This window comes from Plectropomus leopardus, chromosome 11 (assembly GCF_026936395.1).
Source record: "Plectropomus leopardus strain MGB_pleo_1.0 chromosome 11, ASM2693639v1, whole genome shotgun sequence".
Taxonomy (NCBI): Eukaryota; Metazoa; Chordata; class Actinopteri; order Perciformes; family Serranidae; genus Plectropomus; species Plectropomus leopardus.
The window spans coordinates 26,597,518-26,620,787 of NC_142186.1; the positions used below are offsets into that span (position 1 = coordinate 26,597,518).

Here is a 23,270-nt window from a genome sequence, read left to right on the forward strand (position 1 = left end):
CTTTACATATTTCACTTTGAATTTGGCCAAAACTCATTACTATTTCTTTTAATGTGTCTTTCTTTTTGCCAAACTGTGAATAGTTCTTTTTCCTGACAACAAAGTAATATATAATTGAAATTTGAATAAACATTTTGTTAAAATAATAACAATAAAAAAAATATATAATATAATATAAATATCAATTTAAAGCTGTTGAAATTTGCTTCAACTTTACATTGTACCAAAATATGGTCTTGTAATTATAAATAATACTACTTAGAATACTTAAAAGTTTTGCAAAAAAATGTGTTTATCTTATTCAGTAACATTTGACGCGGTAATGTTAATGCTATCACAGCATGAGAGTGGATCAATAGGATTGACTGCAACATTGAAAGCAAAGTTACGTTATTACACTAAAGGTTGATATTGAGACAGTTACCCTCAAGATCAGCGATGACGGCCTCCTGCTTGTTCTTGAGTTTGTTTAGGCTTTTGGTTTTCTCCTCTTCCTCAGTGAGCTGATCGGTCACCTCGCTCAGACGCTCCTCCAGCTGTTTCTTCTCCTGCTCAGAGAAAACAACAATTGCATTGGATCCTGCGTGTATAAAAAGTATGTATACAACAATGTGCAAAACAAACTCACGCTAGATGATTAAGTCAGAATGTGACGCCCACCTTGCTGAGTCGGTCTCTCTGCTCCCCTGCATTCATCAGGTCGGTTTCCAGACCCTTCACTTTGGTCTCCAAGGTGACCTTCTCCAACAGGAGGCGCTGTCGGGCACTTTCCTCCTCCTCTAACTGCTCCTCCAGGTCCTGACAAGGAGAGAAGAAGATTTCAAGAGGAAACAAACAACTTTTCAGCATTCCCTCATATAGTTTCCAAGTGGTATTATTGTTATCACCGCTATAGCACAGACAACCGGACTGCTTTCAGTTTTCTTGAGAGCCTACAATCTACCACCAACACAGGACACACTACATTTTGTTTTCCGCAGTTGTTCCACTGTTGATCATTTCCACAACTGTGGGTATTAACTAGGGGTGTAAAGTTCAAATCTCACCATGACATGATATCATGTTGATTCTTTGGACAAAGATTTGATATTTTCTGAAATCACAAAGTCTGTCACGATTCAATTTTGATTGAATTCAATTAAGGGGCCTGCGATCAACTTGAGACGATACCAGTAAATATCCTCAACACTGCTCACTATTATTCGCCTGTGTTTGAATGTTAAGGAAGGATTTGTGAGTAAAGTGAAATGGTGACACAGACATGCCATGGGAATTTCAAAATAAAGGCATATCTTAGAGATGATATGTATCAATGTTTTTACTTTGCATTGATAATACTGGATCGCTAACTATTGAATCGATATATCAATCCAGATGAATGTATTATTACAACCTCAAGAGTAACTGTGAAGAACTTACATTAATACTCTTTGGTTACTGGGAATAGCAACCAGGAAAAACAAAAGTGGTATCCTATGTGTGTGTGTGCGGCTGACACACTTCCTTTGTTGTTAATGGATCCTTCATTTGGCCAAGAGATCGTACTCGTTGGCAGACAGAATTGCAGAGTGAAAGCGAGAACCAATCTTAATGCTGATGGTGTCATTATTCTGTAGCCATTACAATGTAAAATCAACATTTATTTTATAATTAGAAGTTAAATGAAAAACTTGATATGATTTTCATGTAACAGTGCAGATTTTCTCCTGTTTTTATGACTCAGCAAATCTGACAGAAAGAACAGATGATTCAGTCAGTGTTTGTTTTTGTTTACATATTTCTGGAGCATTAATTCATTTATATATAATCTCCTAACCTGAATATTCTGCTGCATCCTCTTCTTCTCATTGGCCATCTGCACGCCTTTCTCCTCCTCTTCCTCCAATCGACTCTCCAGCTCACCCAGCACGTCCTCCAGCTCCTGTTTCCGACTGGCCAACCTGGCCCTCATCTCCTCCGCCTCGGCAAACAGCTCTGCCTCTGCCTGCAGCTGGTCTGCCAGCACCGACTTCTCCTCTAACAGCTAGAACATGACAAAGAGAGGAGGAAGAAGAGGAGGAGTGAGGAGAGGCTCTGTCTGATTCATAACAGAGGGTTTTCAGTGTCAGGGGAGCAGTGGAGGACAAGCAGTGGGACAAGACGGAGGTTTGTGTACCTGAGCGTGCTTCCTGTCCAGCTCTGTGTACTGTTGCTCTACTTTGGTGAGGTTGTCCTTGGCCTTCTGGAGCTCGGTCTCTCTGATCTGGATCTCCTCGTCCTGCCGGGTCACCTGCAGCAGTGGCTTCACCTGGTTGGCACAGAAAAAGGGTCAGAGGTCAACGTGACAGACGTCCCAATTCCTGCGACCCTTATGATCTTTCCCTCATAGCGAATCGAAACTCAATGTATGGATTTTACAGCAAAGTGTTTCTTGTGTTAAGTAATAATTTGTAACAGATTTTCATTTCTGCACCAAGTAGTCATTCAATCCCTTTCTATTATTTTATCGTTGCATTTCAGTAAATTTTTAAACAATGCTGCTTTGCTTTACTAGTGCAATTCAAAGAAACTGAAACATGCAAACAATAAATCAGAACTCTTCAGCTGTGTCAGTGATCAGTCGCAGATGTGTTTATCACATATTTCAGCATGTCAAGAGTCTTGTTCAACCCTGCTTTTCACAATGCAGAAATACTGCCAGAGTCAAGCCGATGCTACCATAAAACTGAGTTGTCCCAATTATCCTCACCCTAATTTCCTCCCGTCTGAACTACACACATTACTTCAGTCCTGGCCGAAGTACAGCAGCTCCCCATTCAGTACAGAACTGAATTCAAGATTTTAAATCCCTACATGGTCTGGCTTCGCTTTGTATTTCAGAACTCCAAACCCTTTATTCTGCTCCGAGACACCTCAGATTAGACTATCAAAGGGGGTCAGGATTTACTATTTTAGCTCCAACGTGGAGAAATAAATTCCACCTCAATATCAGATCAGCTGAGTCAGTGCCTCAATTTAAAAAGCTTGTAAAAATGGTGTTGCCTTTTTTTTTTGTCTCGATGAGTAATGTCAGGTTTTTCTCTATTATTTGAATAGGGGAAGACTACGAATAAGCTATTTAGGCTTCCTGCCTCTCCAGCACTGAAATGACTTCCTCTGTATATATCTTGTTTTTTTTTTGCAAATAGATAACCCTAACCCAACTGTACAAACCAACACTTTTTTTTCTTTTCTAAAAGTTAAAGTAAAACATTTTTATCTCTTTATGTTTGAGCATGTCTTGGAATCCCTGTTTTATTGTGTTTTCTGTGCACAATATTCTTGCTTTATGATTTGTTATCTTTGCACCTATATTATATGCTGCTGTATTTTGCAAAGCACTTTGTAGCTTTGGTTTTGAAAGGTGCATCAGAAAATAAAGTTCCATTTCATGTCTGTATTGTAATGTAGCTGTGTGAATGGTACCTTGGTGAACAGCCGCCACCACTGCCAGTTCCTGAGTTTAAGGTACGCAGCGCAGTTCCTCTGCATCACCCTCAGAGCGCTCAGCTGCTGCTGCTTCTTCATGAAAGCTCTGAGAAGTAAAATAAATGCCACAACAAATCAACAACAACAAAAAATCATCCATGTGTGGGAAATCTCTGAAATGATTCAAGGTGGTGGATTGGCATTGTATATATTTAGATTGCACTCTCTTTGCACCTTAATGTGATCAAGTTTTTTTATATTTTGCACTGACTATTTTTATCTTCACTCTTTCAACTTTGTCTTGCAACTGCTGCACAGAAAATTCCCTCCGGATGAATAAAGTCTTATGTGATCTCATTGTCTTTCAGACACAGAAATAACAGAACTGAATAGAGTTCACAAATGCCAACTCAAAATGTTTTACTCTTTTGTTTGTGGGACTAAGCAGAAAATAACATCTGTCAACATCAACATCAAAGTAAATTTACTAACTACTTTTGTGTGGGCTGAGATTTGGATAACCTCCTTTCTGACCTCCACTTCAGCTTTCTACTAACATGTACACTGTGCAGTGATGCAACAGGACTAACACTGACTGACTGGAACAATCATTTTGTTTTTAAGCAAATTTTTAATTTGCATTTTGACGTCTCAAATGTATGAGATAAAGCACTGTTTTTCCTCTGTTCATGAAATACTCTATACAAATAAACTTACCTCTAATTAGTTAGCTTCCACTGTAAAAATATGACTTCATTATTTATGTTGTTTAAAGGCCAAATGCCTGTCAATGCTGCTGCAATTCTTGAGACACGGACAGGGGCTGACAAAAAATTAAATATTTATAATTGAGAGCGAAATACAAAACTGCGTCCTAAACAGCAGCAAGTGAGCGCTCCTTAAAGAGAGACACATTGTCTCCTCCAATCACTCTAGTAAGAAAGTGATTGTTAATGGACTGATGAAATTAAATCGTGATCTCTCTTGGGTAATGCTCTTACTTGCGTGCGAGGTAGCCTCTGGCAGCACTCTGGAAGCGAATGATGGTGTCAGTGATCTTTAAGTCTCTCTCTTCCTCCAGGTGAGCCAGAACTCCAGCTCTGAAGAAGACTTTACTCTGACCCACTCTGAACAGGTTGCTATCCAGCTCCAGTGCTGCGATCTGAACAAGGAAACAGCGGTTTGAGACTTTAACCATTTGAATCATTTTACATTGTTCTAAATTCTTATAGCTATAGAAAAAAAAAACACACTCACCATGAGCTCTGATGCTTGTTTTCCATCCATGAAGGTGCGAGGGATAGCGTTAGGAGTCAGGATCTCATATCTGGAAAACAAATGTGGTTTTGTAACTGTGTGTGTTTGAGCAAGAGACACAAGACCGAAGATGTTTAATAAAGTTCATCAGCAGGAGCCAGAGACCATCTAATGCAGCATTTAGTGTGTTTTTTGTTCTGATTCCACACTCATAAGCTGACTTTGCTTAGTTTGCTTTAGTCAATCAGCCCAGCGGGGCACAGATTTGCGTCTCATTACAACAGGGCAACCTGCCTGAAGGAGTGTCTTTGACTGATGACGGCTTGTCTTTAGTGGTGACATTTAAAAGCACCAGGCTGATTCAGGCTAAAACTGTGTTTTTGCATCACAAAGCATGGCAGGTGAAATAAGTTTAGCGTGTTGACTGCAGCTCTTCATCTAACATCTCACTGTGGCTGCTTCTGCTCTGACTTTCCTTCCTGCATTATGGCATTAGTAGACTAGTTTTGATTGAAGACAAGCTGCTAACAAATTTTAGCTAATTCGATAAATAAATACATTTAATCTCCTATAGATCTTCACAATAAAAGACCCCTGTTATTTTGTTGTGTAAATGTTTTTTTGTGGAGCAAGAAAATAAGGAAAAGTTAGACTTCGATCAGCAGCAACTTAACTGAAAGTGAACATGAAAAGTAAAATATAGTAGATATAAAAACAGAACGCAGGAAAGAAACAAAACTCTGATGCTGCGCTCACATGGAATCCGGCCCATGGTAGACAGAAAACCGGATGTCATTTTTAGAGCAGGACGGTAAAATTAGGTGGTTAGGTGTTTTTTCATCCTGCCATTCATCCTTTTGGCCCTACTACAGAGACAGACCATCCTTGTCGCGGCTTGTTGACACTGACGATGAAATGCAAATTGGCGCTGCATGACAGTGCAATGAAAAAGGCCCATCGATGTCTCGAATATGATACAAACACAAATCACCTCTGTCTGAACTCCTGGAATGGGATGCGGTTGGGGAAGCCCTGTCTGCAGATACGGATCCCCTCCAGGACTCCATTACACCTCAGCTGGTCCAAAACCAGGTGGGGGGACAGCTTACCGGCCTGACCACAAGCAGACAAGAGAAAGTAAATTAACTCAGATGTTTCTTCCTTTCTTACTTCCTTCAAGTCTCCTTTGACTTAAAACTGTGTCCACATGTCTATGTCTTCCCCCTCCAATCCCCTGTCTCACCCTCTTCTCGTGGTTAGGGATGATGCAGCGCAGGAAGTTGGGGTTGGTGTTCCTCAGCGTGGCCATCAGCTTTGTGAGCGACTCTTTGTAAAGTTGACCAACAGTCCTGAACATTCCCTTCTTTGTCTTCAGCCCCGCCGCTCCGAACGTGACCGGCCCGCTGTTTTCTCCTGACGACACCTGGTCCAGACCCACGATCCTGTCCACTGGATGAAAACACGGAGTCTCAGTTTCAGCAACAATTATCAGTTTTGTGGTGTGAACTGAGCGTTTTCCAGATTTGATCTGGCATGACAATGTCTGTGTGAACACCATGGCATTATGATTTCACACCTGCTTACACATCTGTTATCAGGTCTCTGGACGGATGATACCAGATGGTAGAACATAGAGGAATTCATTAGAGATGCAATGATATGTTTTAAAAGCCAATTCTAACAGCATATCGGCCATTGGCACACACATACACAGTGTTAGCACAGTGCAGGTGAATATCAAGTTTTCTAAGTTAGCCTGTTAGTTTTGGACATGTTTTGACAGGCATGCCTGCGGGTTTGCCTGTCATCTAAAAAAACAAGACCATAATGATTTCATCTGTTCCTCTTTTGACAGTTTAATGGGGTGATGTACTGTGAGAAAACTTTCCCACAATCAGCCAAATATCTACACTTTTAACACCTTTAGACCAGCTCTGAGGTCACTCTTTAAACATTTTAAATGGTTGTACTGTCCGCCGATATGTTGCATCTCTATAGCTCATTCAGGATCACATTTCTGCCTGGTTGGTTTTTACAAAACCATGCCAGTTACAGTCATTTGTGGCAGTACAAAACTCTTATGTGATCCTGAATGTGGCTTTTGTGACTAATCGAGAGCATGCTGCTACCTTGGGTACGTTTACATGCACACTAGTATTCCACAATTATTAGTTACAGGTCATGTAAACAGTATATTCCACTTGGATTTTCCATTTTTTTCTTTTAAGACATGTGGGATATGCAGCTATTTTTCGGATATTAACAGAATTATTTGGGTATGTATACAGCCCATTCAGGATATGCCTCTTAATACATGGCCTATTGTCCGTTTACAGTCAGCTCTGTGTGAGGTTATGGAAACTTTGTACACGAACCACCTTGCAAACAGTTTAGAGTGCTGTGTTAGAGATGCATACCCAAAGCAAAGCTCACATTATCTGGTCAGCAGAAGAAACACACCCTCTGTTGAACATTATGAAAAACATGGATATCAAAATGTTTTTGGATATGCACAAATATTGCAAAGCCAACATTTTAGCTGCAGGAATGAAAGTAGGGGGCTGTGTTCATATGGTCTGCCAATGGTAGAAAAACCGTGAAAAAATCCTATTTTGATGCTCCAGCCACTTTTCCACATTTTGCTCAATAAACATCATGTTTTGGCACGTTAACCTGTGTGCGCACGTTTGCGTGTACACAGGAATTTTAGTGGAATATTTCTTTTCATTAGCCGTGTAAACAGCTTAGCAGAAATATTTTTTGGAATAAGAACAAAACATGGAATATTTTGTGCATGTAAACGTTGTCACTTGACACGGCTGAATTTCTACACAGCCATGGTAGATTGTCTCTTCATCGATGGAAAAAGCTACTTCAAACAGTCACAGCACTGTCACTAAAAGCAAAAACGTGATGAAAGAGTGAAGAGAGAACTGAGCAAACAGCACAGCGACAACATGACAAAAGAATGAACATATAACAACGCATGACACTACAGCACAAATGCAAACTACAAAGGCACACTACATTCATTAGGAATTGGGCAGACAGAAAACAAAGGAGTGATGTAAGCAGAGGTGGGAGTGAGGAATGCGAGTGCGACACGCAAAGGAGAAAAACCTACTGTCGGAGCCATTAGCCTGTAGTGTGGCATAGGAGTCAAAGAAGTATACACGAGGAAGAGTTTGTATATCTGATGCAGAAGGGAGGAAGGAAGAGGGAGAAAGAAAAGGTGGCAGGAAAGACAGAGCCAAAGTGAGCACCAAATCAGTGGAGAGGGAAGAGAAAAGAACAGAAGGAAAAAAGATGAGAGCAAGCAAACACAGGAGAGAACAAGGAGGAGGAAAAACAGAGAGATGAGTGAGCAGATAGAATAGTTGCATGATAGAGAAAGAGAAGAGAGAGAAATACAGTTAAGTTAGAACATTTTGCACCATAAAGCTTCATTATTTACATCTGACATGCTTAAAAATACAGGGCATCTTTTTCAGTTAAAGTACTCATTCAGTACATACGTTATTACATACTGTACATGTATTAGAAGGATAGTTTGGATATTTTGAATTGGGGTCGTATGAGGTGTTTGTCCATAGTCAGTGTATTACCTACAGTAGATGGCGGTTGGCACTCCCCCGGTTTGGCATTTTTTAAGCAGTTATATGCATTTATGTTCTCTTCAAAGCCACCAGACTCCACTGACAACAACAGTAATTTTACCTCACAGGATGCAGGAGTTGCTGGTGGCCTCGATCAGTTAGTTTGTTTGTATTATTGCGTGACTTTGGTGAATCTGAACTAACTCTTTAAGCACCAAAGTCACATAATAACACAAACAAACATCAGGGTTCCCACATATTCTCATGGATAAAATTTCAAAACTTTTCGACGACTTTTCAAGACTTTTGTTTGCCAAACATGAGATTCAAACTCCATCCAAAGATAATCTCAGCTAGCTGGTATACATTAAGGGACGAGGACAAAATGAAGAAATGTATCTGAGGTTAACAAAATATCGCACATCAAGGCATATTAAAGCTACTTAACATCAAGAGTTAAGGTTGGCCATAGAAAATTACTGCAACAATTTCATTACACGCAACAAAATTCCATGGCTTTTCCAAAACTTTAAATGATTTTTAATAATTCCATGATTTTTACAGGCCTGAAAAATGTGATAGTATAATTCAATGATTTTTGCAGGTTTTCCATGACCGTGGGAAACCTAAAAGTAACCGATTGAGGCCGCAGTAGACCAGCAGCTCATGTGTTCTGTAAGGAAAAATATACTGATTTGGTCAAAGGAGGATATAACGGTCTGGGTTCCCCGTTGGGAAGGGCTGATCGATGGAAAGGTAAAGCAGTGAAAATATTCTAAATATAGCATACACTAAAACTGATATTGACTATTTTTGGTGGCCATTTTTTAGGTGGCTAATATACATTTCACTGCTGCCCTTGTCCACAGCAGTACATCGCATTGGTTCCTCCTGCCTGCTTCTCCAAACTGGGGGTGTGCCGACCACTACGTACTGTAAGTGCTACACTGACTATGGATAAATACCTCATACAATCACACTTCCAGAAATCTAAATTAATCCTTTAAGTCCACAAATCAAAGGTTAACTGTACATGGTGAATAAACACCAGAGTAAAATCAGTCTCACCCTCCTTCCAAAGCTCTGAGACAAAATGATCAGAAGACTGGTGGAGAAGAGACGCCACATTGTCGTTCAGAGGGTCCATGTTCTTCACTAACCAATCATGTGCTTTGTAGTCCACCTGAGAAACATCGCAGGGCAGGTGACATTTTTCAGTTGGTTGCTTTGAGTGGGAAATATGGCAAACACAGAAAGCTGTTAAACAAATGATGGGATACCTTGCCAGCATAGTGAATGATGGAGAAGTCAGCTTCCCCGCGTGGCTGCTTTGGTTTGAAGAATTTTGGATGGCTGCCTTGCTCGGCAGACAGCTTCTCCACAAATGAGCGGTCTGTTGCTCGCGGGAACCAGCACTCTTCATCCAGCAGGGCCAGAACACCCGGCGGGTGGGCCTGACAGACGCAGAGAAAGAACATTTATTGTGAGTGAAATGTGGACATTATAATTGGAGATGACAAGGGATCAAAGCAGAGTGTGTGCCTGCATGTTTGTCGTTCTATTTATATTCTTTTATTCACTTTTACTCCTTCATCTATGGGTGTGGTTGAAGTGTGACGAGGTGAACATGTTCTGTAGGCTGCATGCTAAATCTGCAAACTAAATTTTATTATGCTATTCACCTACAATCCCCGAACACGGCTTCATACTGTAAGTAAATTTGGACTATCAGCATCTATATTCTCATCATTTGACAGCTAATACTGTGAGATTATCAAAAAAAATCACTGATTTCGTGTGCACGTACTGGTCTCTCGATGAGGTCAATGCAGGGCTGTAAGTCGAGGCCAAAGTCGATGAAGTTCCACTCGATGCCCTCCCGCTGGTACTCCTCCTGCTCCAAGATGAACATGGTGTGGTTGAAGAGCTGCTGCAGCTTCTCGTTGGTGTAGTTGATACACAGCTGTTCGAAGGAGTTGAGCTGCAGAGGAGGGATTTAGGAGAGTAAACAAAGACTCAATAATTCATATGTAGTAAACTATGGAAGAACATGAACACTACGCCTAACGTTTGTGAGGACATTACGCTGATGATAACCCACACCACTAAATGCCGATCTTATCACACTTGCTCAAACCTAATAATCAAAAAATGAAATTTCTCTAATTGCAAACATTTCACAATGATGAGGAATGGCTACATTCAGCTTTATCCATGTCCTGTCCATATATTGTACAATACCGCCTGTTGTGTTTAGATGTGTGTTTGTTTACATAACGTCAACGATGTTTTAGCGAACATGATGCCAGAATAAACAGCAGGGTTTTTAAAACCATTTTAAGACTTGGGCACAGCGTCAAAGTCTTTTTTTAACTTTTAAATTCCAATGCATGAAAAGTCTTCAGAATTAATGATTAATTGCTTTTTAAATGCGTGTACTTGTATTACAGGATTCCAACACATTATCATGGACAACATTTCAAAACTTTTCCATTAATCTTTGAAGACCCAGACTCTACTCAAACATTATTTCAGCTAGCTGGCATAACTGAAGGGAGAGAAAGAACGCAGGGAGAAAGTGAAGAAAAATACATGATGATAAACAAAATGTTGTCAAACATCCCTGCATATTAGACCTATGTCAGGTCAGCAGCTACAGGAAAAAAAATTGCCGTTATGTTACACTACAGGGAAGGTTATATCAGGATGTTACTGTTACAATTTCATTACACATTACAAAATTTCATGACTTTCCCAAAACTTTCAATGATTTTTACTACTTCCATAACTTTTCCAGGTTTTCCTTGACTGTGGGAGCCCTCTATTATGTTATCAATATATCAGTGTTTACTGTATTGCAATTATTTCTGGAAAAATATATCATCATCTAAAAGCAGTTATCACAATAGGCCTTGTAACACAGTTTCTTTATATTTAAATGTATCTATTAACAGCTGGTGTGTATGACGCCACAAAGGAGAGCACTTGCTTTGGTTGTGAGTGTGCACGTCTTTTCGTGGCAATAAAGATACAACAGTGATAATCTTCAGATCTTTTAAGCCATCAAAGACAAACTTACTGGAGACAAACACTAAGTCACTGAGATGGGCAGATTGGCTTTCTATTGTTGGTCTCCACCCTCCACTCCCCCACAAATGGGTCATTTTAGTGACACTCCCACACTGCTGAACAACCCTGCAGCTAATCACCACAATGCCTGGTTTAGTAAGAATGCAGCCTGAGTTAAAGTTCAGCCATCATCCTTTATGTTAAACTATCAAACACAATCACAAGATCATCAAATAAACAAACCTGGAAGATTTCAAATCCAGCGATATCCAGGATGCCTATGAAGGAGGCTCCTTGTCTCTGTCGGCGGTCCAGAGCTCTGTTGATCCTATGGACCAGCCATCTGAACAGACGCTCATATGTGGCCTTCGCCAAGGCCTCCACAGCAAAGTCAGCCTACAGGAGGAAGGACACACCGTAAGACACACTCCACGGGGACACGTCTGCTTGTCTGTATGAGCACAAATGTCGATGCACAAAAATATTACCTGTTCTTTCGTCTGGGCCTTCTGCACATACTCTCGACCCACTTTGATTCTGGGAGTGAGGATGGCCCGAGTGAACTCCAGCACATTGATACCCAGCAGATGGCACAGTTTCTGAGCAGCTGTGTTATCAGGCATGGAGGCCTGGTCTTGGTTCTTCTCCTTCATGAAGGAAATGTTCCCAAACTGGAGCACAGAGGAGATGACCTTCAGCATGGCTGAGGAGAGGTGAGACAGGAAGAGGAACAGTGATTTATAGCAGGGGTAAAATACGCACAAAGCAAATTACTTTCTCTCTTTTCTCTATCATCTCCTCTCTTACACAGCGACTCCTCTGGAGTGAAGCCCATTATAGACATGGAGTCCATGGTCTGGGTGAAGTTCTCTGAATCGCTCTGACCAGGAACAGGGATGGAGCCTCCACTCAGAAAGCGGTACTCATCAGCAGTTCCTAAAAGCAGGTCCGCTAGGGAAGGGAGAAAAAAAGTTGCAACAGAGAGATAGATTTGAGTAGTGTAAGTGCAGTAAATATGGTACGTTTTCGATCAGCTTCTGAATGTTGGCTCACCTCTGGTCTCTTCTGAAGTTCCACATAATAACTGGTAAAAGATGTGAAACGTCCTCTCATCTTTGGCCTGGCGGGTGGCCCGGGACTTTTCAAGGAGGTCTGAATTTATATGGTCATGGATACTTACAGCTGAAACTTTTTCTAATCAGTTCATCACTGAGTCCAAGTGGACGTTTGTGACAAATTTGAAAAGAAAAAGAAAATCCTTTGAGATATCGCACTCACGAGAACAGAATGAACAACGTGAAAACATTATCCCTATGGCCACAGCTGTTGCAGAGGCATGAAAAGCCATTTTGTCCAGCTATGCTTTAAATGAGGCAGCATACTTTAAGAGAGAGATAATGAATCAATCTTGAAAAAAACTTTGAAGACATGTAGAAGGATACAGGTCTCAATGTTGGCACCAACAATGTACCCCGCCACATCAAAGTTAATGCGGATGAATTTACCCTGAAAAAGAAAAAAAAAAAGTTTTACGTTTCAGTTAATTTCAGTGTAAATTCATGATACTGAATATAGATTCAGGATAGATAGATTCTGTTTGTATAATGTATCCAGTCTGCTCTTACAAATCTGGAAGAGTTATCGTTCTTGACGGTCTTTGCGTTGCCGAAGGCCTCCAGTATGGGGTTGGCCTGCAGCAGCTGTCTCTCCAGCTCACCCTGAGACACACAGGAGACGTCACATCAGATTCACAGCACAACAAAGACAACAGCCTCAACAAAAGAATTCCACAGGGCCTATCTCCTAAAATGCACCATCCAATCCTGCTCTCTTTAGAGTAACTACTGATCTGTTATGTAAAACAACAAAATCATGACTCATCGTTAAAGAGCAGTGACACAAAATGGTGCATTTTAGGGCCCAAAATAGCGAACACACACCATCCCCACACCCAGGAACAAATGATTCTCAACGTCAGTAAGAGTAATGGGCCCTCGTTAGTTTTGCCATCAATAATAAGGCCGTCAATCACATTTAATTCATTAAAATTTAATCTCCTACATTATTAAAAGGCAATCTCTAGGAACTAACTATGAGTCAGTTGAGAACCACTGTTGTAGAGAAACAAGGGCAGAGGGAAGCTGCAGATGTAGATGCTAACATCACACACAAGCTACATAATGGCTGATTCTAGCTAGCTGCAATGCATTACTTAATGCTGTCGCATTGCGAGTGCAGCAGCTGTTGATGCAGAATCAGCAGCAGCAGCGGCAGCGGCAGCCAGTGATGGGGAGTTATTGTAGTTACAGGGGGTGGTTACTGTGAAAACTGTCAAGGAATGCCGGCCAACACACACACACACACACACACACACACACACACATTGACCAAGAGGTCAGCAATTTTAGTAGTGTTCAGTGAACACTTTAACCAAACCACATAAGTGTGTACACTTGCAACATACTCACAGAGACGGCTGCAACAACACAGCCACACCCAAACCTGAATCTGCACTCATTCAACTGACACACATACTGCACAGGTCATGTTCTACAGGTGTGTGTGAGAGCTGTGGCATTTACAAGTCACTGGGAAAGGGAAGCCAACCAGCAGCGCATTGGGTGTAATCAGAAGAAAAGAATAAAACGAGCCAAAACCCAGGAAATTCATTCAGGGGGAAAAAAAAAGTCAAAAAGGAAATCACTTTGCACAGAAGACATGATTCTCGTTATATCAAGAGAATCATATAAGCTCTGGTGAGTGTTCTACATGTTAAGTTTCTATAAAATGTGACCCCACCAGTGAATAAACCCAAAGTTTTCTAAATACTTTCATACTCACATACTGCATACTCTGTCGAATTGTAGGGGGAAAGATGAGGTTTTAGGGGTGAGGAGGATATATGCATGGGATAAACAAGCAAAAAAGACAAATGAGACAACAATAACAACAACAAATAAAGGAAAACAAACAAGCAAACTCAAATATACAGTACAAGGCTTGACTGTTATGAGGAGCAACATCAGTGAGGACAGTTAAAAGGTTACTGTGTTGGTTTAGTCAGTATCATCGTGGAGCTCATTAAGCAGGAAATAGGACAGAAGGAAAGCACAGGACAGGAGAGCAGGACAGAGTTAACTAACCTTGTTCCCCAAAGTACTGCCCCTTGTTAAGGACCGAGAGCCGTCCATCTGAGCATGCAGGAAGGAGAGAGGGGCGATGCAGAGAGAAGAGAATGAGGGGAAACAAGTGCAGGAAGGAAGAGGGTCAGGAGAATTGCTGAGAAAATGTAGAAAAAGAAGATGGACTGACAGAGGAAGGGTTAAAATTAACACCCATAGGAAAACCCATGATGTCTTAGAATCAATAAAATCAGTCTGGAGAGAGAGTGATGTGAAATTTTAGTCCTTTGATTCCCTGAGCAGATTGGCTTGACTTCTTCCAAAAACATAGAAAGAAGGCAATGATTAACTTAGCAAGACATGGCCCCGAAAAACAGCAGGGCATTCTTAAAAAAGGAACAAGAAAACTACCTGAAAATAAGCAAAAAAAACCCAACAACAACAAAAACAACAACAGGAATTGACTTCAATAAAGTGCTTAAAAAATTATATATATTTGTCTTTTATCTGTAACATCACTTTAAACTTACAATTCGGAGAATTATAAATATAGTTTTCTCGACAATTTTCCATCATCTTTTGATAATCTATACCGCACCCAGTTAAATTTTCAGATCATTTTCCTGTCACCTTTTACTACTTTTTTTACATTTTGTGGGACATTTTTTGGCAAGTTGCTCATCATGCTTTTTCTGTGTCGTTGAAATAAATCCACACAATTTTCTCAGGTTTCAGAGGTTTAAATGACAGTGAGAAGATTCTGAATGCTGCGCAGGAAAAGTGATGATGCAGGTGCTAAAGGGTTAAATGATATCATTACTGAAAACACTGCAACAAAGGTGTCATATAAGGTCAAATGGCTCAACATTTTGTGGAAATGCATTTATTCACTGTCATGCCGACAGTTAGATGAGTGACTAATACCACTATTGGAGAAGGGAGGCAGTTAGCTAAGCTTAGCATAAAGACTGGAAGCAGGGGGAAACAGCTAGCCTGGCTCCGTTCAAAGGTCAACAGCATTAATTGACGCAATCCGTCCTCCCTGTGACGACAAGACTCGTCACAGAGAGACTCACCAAGACATATTTACAGAACAGAACTCCCCAAAAAGCTCCAAACCTTCATTCTTACGGTGCTGTTTGAGCTCAGTTCAAAGTCAGGGTGAAGCAAAATCAGGGATTTCTTTCTAAACACATAACACATGATAGAAAATATTCAATGAAAACGTAAAAAAAATATGTCTGTAAACTGCGTAGTCCTGAATTATGGGGTTAGACCGTTAAACTGTTTTGCACAGTTTCTGTGTCCCAAGATTTTTTGGTCCGGCAGAAATCATGGCTTGATGAAGCACTGGAGAGATCCTGAACGTAACGTTTGGTTCGCCCAACGTATGCTAGCGGCGAAATTTCTACATACTATAAATTCTCTCAACTCTTTCAGGCAAATAAATACCTGAAATACTATGGCTTTTAAGTAACCTCTTGCTGGTTGCTCTACTTTTAAATATACTTTAATGCTAGTTGTTTTTAGCTGTTTTTTTATGCTGATGCTTTCACCGTGTAGCACTTTGAGATTTGTTCCAAATGTTAAGTGCATTACAAATAAAATGTATAAGTACTATTGCTGTTATTATTAATCAATATCTTTTGTTAAATGCCACAATCATATAAATACAACTAAAATAGTTGTCAGTAATGTACCTTTCAGTCTTAAAGCCCATATTGGCTACTTTGTGCTAACATTAGGTTAGCAAGGTATGAGTGCTGTGTGATTAGCAGCTGTATTGATGTGCTATTGGGTTAGCTGCTAACAAGAGTCTGTTGCATCGCAGCAGCTTGTTTCAGCTCTTTTAGTGTCTCAGAGCAGAGAATACTGCTCATTTTTTCACAGTTTTGAAGACTAATATTATATACTGGCTCTGCGGTTCGGGACATGTTTCTCTGTAGTGTGAAAAGCTGATAACACGTATTCATTTTTATTTATTCAGACTTTAATTAAACAAGACACAATGTGATAATTAGTGAGCTTTCTGGGCGTTGGTAAACATTTGTTTCTTATTTACTTTGTACAGAGACAGACTTGTTATTTCCCTCTGCTTTATGCTAAGCTAGGCTAATTACCTTGTGATTCCAGTCTTACGAGCTTAATGTACCACAAAGACAAAAGACTTCTCCCATTTATGTTAAACTCTCAGAAAGAAAGTGAAAAACAGTTTCTTCATGTAGACCAAAGATAGCAACATTTCACAGCTTTCTGACCAGATTCCAGGTATTTAGGTAAAAAAAAATACTGTAAAGTGACTTGAATTTTTAAGGGCACAAGTCTTGGCAACATATTGAAAACAGCAATGGTCTTTTATATGGAAAGTGTTACTGCTAAACTGCAATTAACAACAGATATATTTCTAACTAAATGGGCCCCTGTTATTTCAGACCTTTTAAATTATGTGTCACTGTAAATGTAAAAAAGAAGTCTTTCTACATATTTCTTTCCCTTGCCTTTTTTCCGCTTCCCTCTGCGCTCCATTGTCACTTTTTTAACCCTCTCCATCTTTACCAGCCCCCCTGCTTAGTTCTTAATGTTCTTAGATGACACCTCGTCTCTTTTATCCTGTTCTTTTCTCCTTACTCATGAAGTGTCTCTGCTGTGACGTACCTGCACAGCTTCCTTGTTCCTACCCAGAGTGCCACCCTTGTGAGAGGAAGCAACGTGAGCCAAATACTGGATGACTTTCTTAGTGTTCTCTGTTTTCCCGGCTCCAGACTCGCCTCTGGAACACACACACACACACACACACACACACACACACACAAAACTGAGTGAGGAACACACACACAAACACCAAATACCATCTTCTTTACAAAACGGTCCATCTTGAACACGTGGTCTCAATTATGAATGGTACACAGAAGCATTTTAAAGAGCGAGAACACACAGGAACAAGGGGCCAAACACACATTCATCACACCAATAAATACAGAGCCCATGCAGTGCGTTCAAAGCCACAGGTCTAAACAGAAAGCAGGTGTGGAGGATACAGGCTGTGTCAGTATTGTTGCTTTTGGAGAAGAGCGAAGGAGAATGGAGTAAAAATAGCAGCTTTAAAAGATCTAAAAGAAGCAGACGCCTTGTCCCAAATACACTGATTCAAGATGAACCTAAAGTGGGATCCTTGACAATGACAGGAAGAGTCTGGCGGGAAGACATGATGACAGGGAGACGGATGGTAGGCCCTCGGGTAAGCAGGTAGGTAGACAAACAGAGAGCAGGGTGCATTCACATTACATTATTTGCGAAGAAGTGTTTTTTCTGTCCCAATTCTTTAAATTCTAGGCCCATAAGGCCCATAAAAATGTGTAAACATTGATATGTCCTGCATGTATAAATTTGGATTTAAAAACAATTTCTCATTAACTTTGAATATCTGCAACAAATTAGACACACGCAAAACAGTTAATCGTGAATTAATGCAATATGGTAAAAGGAAATACTTCATCCTGCAAAAACACATTTGTATGTCAATTACGTCCCCCCTGTTACACTGAACGCATAAAGAAAACGTTGTTTTTCTCTCGTACCTCCACGGTGAACAACTAACCCAAAGTTGTAATCCAGTTGTTTTAAATGACTCATTATTGCATATATTGCACACAACTGAATAAATGACCTGAATTTTACTGAATGATTTGATATATTTTTGATATAGTTTTACTGTTGTTTATATTGACTAATTATTGCATTTATTACTTTATGATTTAAAAGATATACATTTTATATTATTTTATTAACTACCACTGATATTGTACACGTTAAATTGCTTGTTTTATGTCTTTATTTATGCACTCCGGTTTCTCTTGAGATCTCAATCTCAATGCGACTTACTTGATGAAATGAAGGGGAGAAATAAAACGTGGAACCTTATTACTTCAGTTCATCAAGAATTTCCGCCATTTTTGGATTGTAACGTATGTATTGGAAATGTAACCAAACATGGGGTGACTTATTGACATGCAAGTGGTCATTCGTATGGGTGTGTGGATTATTCCTTTAAGAAGGCCAATAAGTTTGAAAAGGCAGAGCTGCGGATGTATTATTAGCTGTATACAGATGGGACACAGTAAAAGAGCAGAAGCTGGATACATCACAGCTGCACACATACATGCAAAGAGCCGGCAATACACACAAATGAAGACACCTAAAAACACACCAGACACAGACACTCCAACAGAGGCAGACAGTCTCAATGTGACCCGTACAGAGATTGTCCTCACGGCAAAGTACAAAGCATTCACAGACAGACACAGTTAGACTACTCACGTGCAGAGGATTGACTGATCTTCTCTGTCTGTGAGAGAAAAACAATATAAGGACAAATGAGTGACACACAGACTGATGTATGTCAGTGAGAGTTAAAAACGTGTGATTTAAGAAGTGGCTGACAAGACAGCAAAGTCGACGTCAAACAAGGATTTCAACTATGTGAAAGTCTACGCATGTTGACGTATGATTCCTTGAAATAACACGCTGTAAGGTGCTGCGCGGGAGTGAGGAGGTTATAATGCCAGTTGTTGGCTCATGTTACACTGAGGCATGACGTACCCTGGAAGCCTCCACAGGGACTCACACCTCGAGTTTTGATCATGATACATATAAAAATGCGCACAGATAAATTTGACTGTAGTCTGACTCTTGACATGTCAGTCACTCCTTCACTAATAAGCACTGTAGACAGAAGCAGGTCACCAGCTTAACTGGTCTCTCCGGGCTCCTAGACCACACGACTCTGTCAGTCAGTGGGTGGACACTGTTTGAACTGTAACCTGGTATTATTAAAGATTCCCACACGCTCAGTCTGGAGGAATTCATACTGGTCCTACAGGTTCAATCACTGTGGTAACACACCTACAACCTCCCCTGAGGGAGGGGCGGGAGGTGGCAAATACACAGAGCCTCATCTGTTCCGTCCTATTATCACTGGGAGACACCCTAAGGCGAAGACATTACCCAATCAGCCCGTAACTGCTTTTAAATGGTTGCTGGGAATTCTCTCTCACGAGCTCAACATTACAGGTAGGGCTTGAAAAAAATGTCTGCCATGCATCGCTGTCACAAGTATAAAATGTGGTTACTATCATCACCACAACAAATACACAATATCGCAGATCGTAAAAAGGAGTGCCATTACTGGAAATCTCTGTTGTAAAAAATACCGTCTTGCCTATTTGTTTTCACTTTAAATGCTTTTGATAACAGCCACGCGGCACCACACCTTCGAATAGCGTTCGTGGTGTGGCTCCGCGATCAAAGATCACAGATGGGATTCGACACCACATTCCAGCCCAGCTGAGCTGATAGCAGATGTGTGGGTTAGCAAACGTGTCACAGGGGTAAGAGGTCACAGATAGCAGTGTTGAGCACCTTGTAGCATGCTGCGATAGGCAGCTTCTGATATGGCGTAGATGTGCGGGGGCATCTCGTGGCGTTTTTTGCCGCGGTACATCTCCACGATGGACTCTGTGTAGATGGGCAGGTTCTTGTAAGGGTTCACCACCACACAGAACAGCCCCGAATATGTCTGGAAAAACACACAGAACAAAGTGCAGTCAGTGGAGCCTTTTATGTCACAATATCGGTCATGTCAGAATAAATCTGCATCGTTTTGTTTTAGTTGGGTTTAATGTTCTTGTTTTTGACAGAACAGTTTTCTCTGAACATGCTCAGTCACTCGAGTTAAGTGGTTTGTGCTCAATTAAAGAAGACTGTCAATAATTGTGGGCGACTTGACTTCTGTTTGATAACTGCAGGAGTGGCATGTTCCTATTAAACTCGTTTCAACAGAAAGTACAGCTGTGGTGTCAAGTGTACGAGCAGCTCTGACATTGACTTGGTTCACAGGGTTCCCACAGATTTAGGCAAGTTAGATTTAAGACTTTTTTAAATGCCATTTGAAATTAAATTTAACCAAAACTGAAGAAAAAAAACATTAACCAACATTGATTACTTGAGAGCAAGGACAATTTGGCCCAAATGTGTATTGTTCAAGAAAAAGTTCATTTGTCTTTGGATTGGATGTGGTAAATGTAAGTGTGTGTTGTTGGTTCAGCTATCCTGATCTGCATGGCAATCATGTGATGGGTATTTGGTGAACTTATTTTGAGATTTTTATAATATAACAGCCGAAAAATAAACCCGACATCCCATGTCTTTGTGATTGAAATTGTCTAATAAATTATTATTCTTTTTTATGTTTAAAAAATGACAAATAAATCTACCAGGTACTTTGTACCTTGTATTAACTCTGAGTTACTACAGCTCAAGTTAAATTGCCTTAAGCTTAAGGTTTTTTTTAAGATTTTTCATAATGCCACTAAAATGAAATTTAAGACCAATTTTAAAATATACAAAATTGAAAATGATAATAATAATAATAATAATACATATGTTTTGTTTTTTTCAAATAGATGTTACCAGTTATTTAGATATTTTATTATGGAACATCAAGAAAAAAAGGGATTCATGAAATCCTATTTCCTGTGTGTTAGCACTTTCAAAACTTTTGAAAGATTTATTTAAGACATTTCAATACCAAGTAAGGCTTTTACTTTAAAATAAGTGCTAAGTTAAAATAAGTCTTCAGTACTTTATGAGACTTGGGAACCCTGGAAAACTCTCGGTTCAGTATATTATGCAGGTCAGCCCGATCGTCCCTGATCACTGATTTCCATCAAGTAAACAAACAGTCATGCATTTCCAGGCTGATGCTCCATGTGCAATTCAAATTACTGCACACACACATCACTCCAATCAGATTAAAATACACACGAACACATTGAAAAAGGATCTGTAACTCTAAACATGCAGACGCAGACTCTTAAGCCATGGAGGGCACATCTCTGGATGTGCAGATTTTTATAAACTGGAAAAAGTATCACTTGATTCAAACAGAAACATTTGGTTGTGGTTACATTTTCTACACTGTGTCCATCCACACCCAGACATTACTGTTCTCATAATGCATTCCGAGTCATGATGATACATAATCCACAACACCTTGTCATATTGTAACACGCCTCTCACAGCTATTTCAACAATCCATCCCTACTCCTCTCAGCATCATCCCCCATCATTCATACCATTCATAGGCAGCTCGGCTACATCAAAGTGCCTATATATTATTCTATTTCACTATATGCTTCCTTGGTATGTCAATAATAATTTGCTTTTGACTCTCATTTGTATCCATCTGACTCATATGTCTTCTTTGCTCTCTCGTCCCCCATTTGTGCAGGCGAAACCAGAGCTGCCTCCCACTGGTACCAGACACACACACACACACACACACACACCCACACACACACACACACACACACACACACACACACACACACACACACACACACACACACACACACACACACACACACACACACACACACACACACACACACACACACACAAACAGTCCTGTAAACTGACTCCTCACCTCTCTTACTGCCTCATATCAGTTACACAGGAGATGCCAGGGAGCTAACACATGCATGTACACAACAACATTTAATATGCACGTATGTGAACATGTGCATTGGCGTGAGAACCGTGTCCACAGGTTCTTTATCATGATGTGAACACCTTCACCCTTCATTGTTTTGTGCACTCACATAGATCAAGCCGGAGTAGTATCTCTCTCTCAGGTTGTGCAGCACAGAGGCTTCGTTGAGGCAGGTGAGGTCGGCCATGTCCTCCACTTTGCTGAAGCGCGGGGGGTTCATCCGCTGCACCTCCTCCCTGGACAGAGTCACCTTCCTCTGGCTGTCTGTCAGCTCGACCTCCACCTCGTCACCGCGCTCCTCCCGAATACTGGCCGACTGAGGGCAGAAGAGGAGAGCGATGTTACAAAGACAGTTTGGGAGAGTTTCTGTTGAATGTGAGACACAATTAGCAATTAGCTTTCTGCTGCTGTCAGACTTTAAAAAATCCACACTGCACCTAGTAGTCCACACAGACCTAAACTGACGACTCACTCACGTGGATTTCAATGTATATTTAACTGTGCAATGTCAATATTTCCTAGGTGCAATAATGTGAATTTAACCCTTCGGTCTCTCTACTTGTTTAAGTTTTTTACTGTTTACTTATTTATTATCTCCTGCTTATGCTTCTTGGTTTTGCACTCTCGTTTTGCTGCTAAAACAATGCAAATTTCCCCCCCGATCTTATCTTAACAAGCTATGCATTTAACAGATTTGCTTTCAGGAAATCAATCCCAAGACATTTTTTATACCACTTTGAATAAAAATTAACAACAATGAAATTAGATCAAATCTTTGTGGCAATTAAGACCTCAAAAATTCAAATTTAATTCTATTCTATTTAATGACTTTTTAATGACTAAAAACGACATGTAGCAATCAAAAATCTAAATCAAAGTAGCTGTTTTTTGTAGATACTGGGCTATAAAATACAGAAAAAAATCTGGTCTAGTCCTTTAACTCTACAGCAACACAGCTGGCCTGCATATGAAATGAAGCAAACATTGAGAATATCTGTGTGAAAATGTTTGACAGTATCTCTGCCACACTGAGCTCTAGAGTCTGAGTGGTCTTTGTGTTGACAGCAGACAAGAATAGATGGTGACAGAGGAGAGAGAAACTCTCTCATCGTGCTGTCGGTCTTGTGCTTTGCTGGACAGGAAGTGGTGAACTCAGGGTCTGACCAGGTCACAGGACTCTGCTGCGTTACACTTTATTCTCTCTGCTACTTGACATGCACTGCACTCAAA

The 23,270-nt window shown here is 40.4% G+C and overlaps 1 protein-coding gene across 9 annotated transcripts in view; it reads right to left on the bottom strand.

The window, feature by feature from the left end:
• myh14 (myosin, heavy chain 14, non-muscle) overlaps nucleotides 1-23,270 on the bottom strand; it is a 43,318-nt gene that overhangs the window by 13,024 nt on the left and 7,024 nt on the right. For 3 of the 9 annotated variants that reach the window (XM_042489715.2, XM_042489717.2, XM_042489720.2), the window contains exons 3-27: nucleotides 22,150-22,356; nucleotides 19,910-20,066; nucleotides 18,809-18,836; nucleotides 17,147-17,261; nucleotides 14,513-14,560; nucleotides 14,211-14,222; nucleotides 12,995-13,087; nucleotides 12,812-12,875; nucleotides 12,423-12,521; nucleotides 12,177-12,320; nucleotides 11,858-12,072; nucleotides 11,613-11,765; nucleotides 10,108-10,281; nucleotides 9,581-9,754; nucleotides 9,369-9,483; nucleotides 7,829-7,897; nucleotides 5,948-6,153; nucleotides 5,696-5,817; nucleotides 4,705-4,774; nucleotides 4,449-4,609; nucleotides 3,445-3,553; nucleotides 2,156-2,287; nucleotides 1,817-2,023; nucleotides 661-798; nucleotides 425-548 (exon numbers count right to left, since the gene is read on the bottom strand). In XM_042489715.2, the coding sequence (XP_042345649.2) occupies nucleotides 425-548; nucleotides 661-798; nucleotides 1,817-2,023; nucleotides 2,156-2,287; nucleotides 3,445-3,553; nucleotides 4,449-4,609; nucleotides 4,705-4,774; nucleotides 5,696-5,817; nucleotides 5,948-6,153; nucleotides 7,829-7,897; nucleotides 9,369-9,483; nucleotides 9,581-9,754; nucleotides 10,108-10,281; nucleotides 11,613-11,765; nucleotides 11,858-12,072; nucleotides 12,177-12,320; nucleotides 12,423-12,521; nucleotides 12,812-12,875; nucleotides 12,995-13,087; nucleotides 14,211-14,222; nucleotides 14,513-14,560; nucleotides 17,147-17,261; nucleotides 18,809-18,836; nucleotides 19,910-20,066; nucleotides 22,150-22,356 (3,136 nt within the window). The remainder of the gene's footprint in view (nucleotides 1-424; nucleotides 549-660; nucleotides 799-1,816; nucleotides 2,024-2,155; nucleotides 2,288-3,444; nucleotides 3,554-4,448; nucleotides 4,610-4,704; nucleotides 4,775-5,695; nucleotides 5,818-5,947; nucleotides 6,154-7,828; nucleotides 7,898-9,368; nucleotides 9,484-9,580; nucleotides 9,755-10,107; nucleotides 10,282-11,612; nucleotides 11,766-11,857; nucleotides 12,073-12,176; nucleotides 12,321-12,422; nucleotides 12,522-12,811; nucleotides 12,876-12,994; nucleotides 13,088-14,210; nucleotides 14,223-14,512; nucleotides 14,561-17,146; nucleotides 17,262-18,808; nucleotides 18,837-19,909; nucleotides 20,067-22,149; nucleotides 22,357-23,270) is intronic. The other 6 variants (XM_042489716.2, XM_088084457.1, XM_042489718.2 and 3 more) reach the window with 5 other exon arrangements.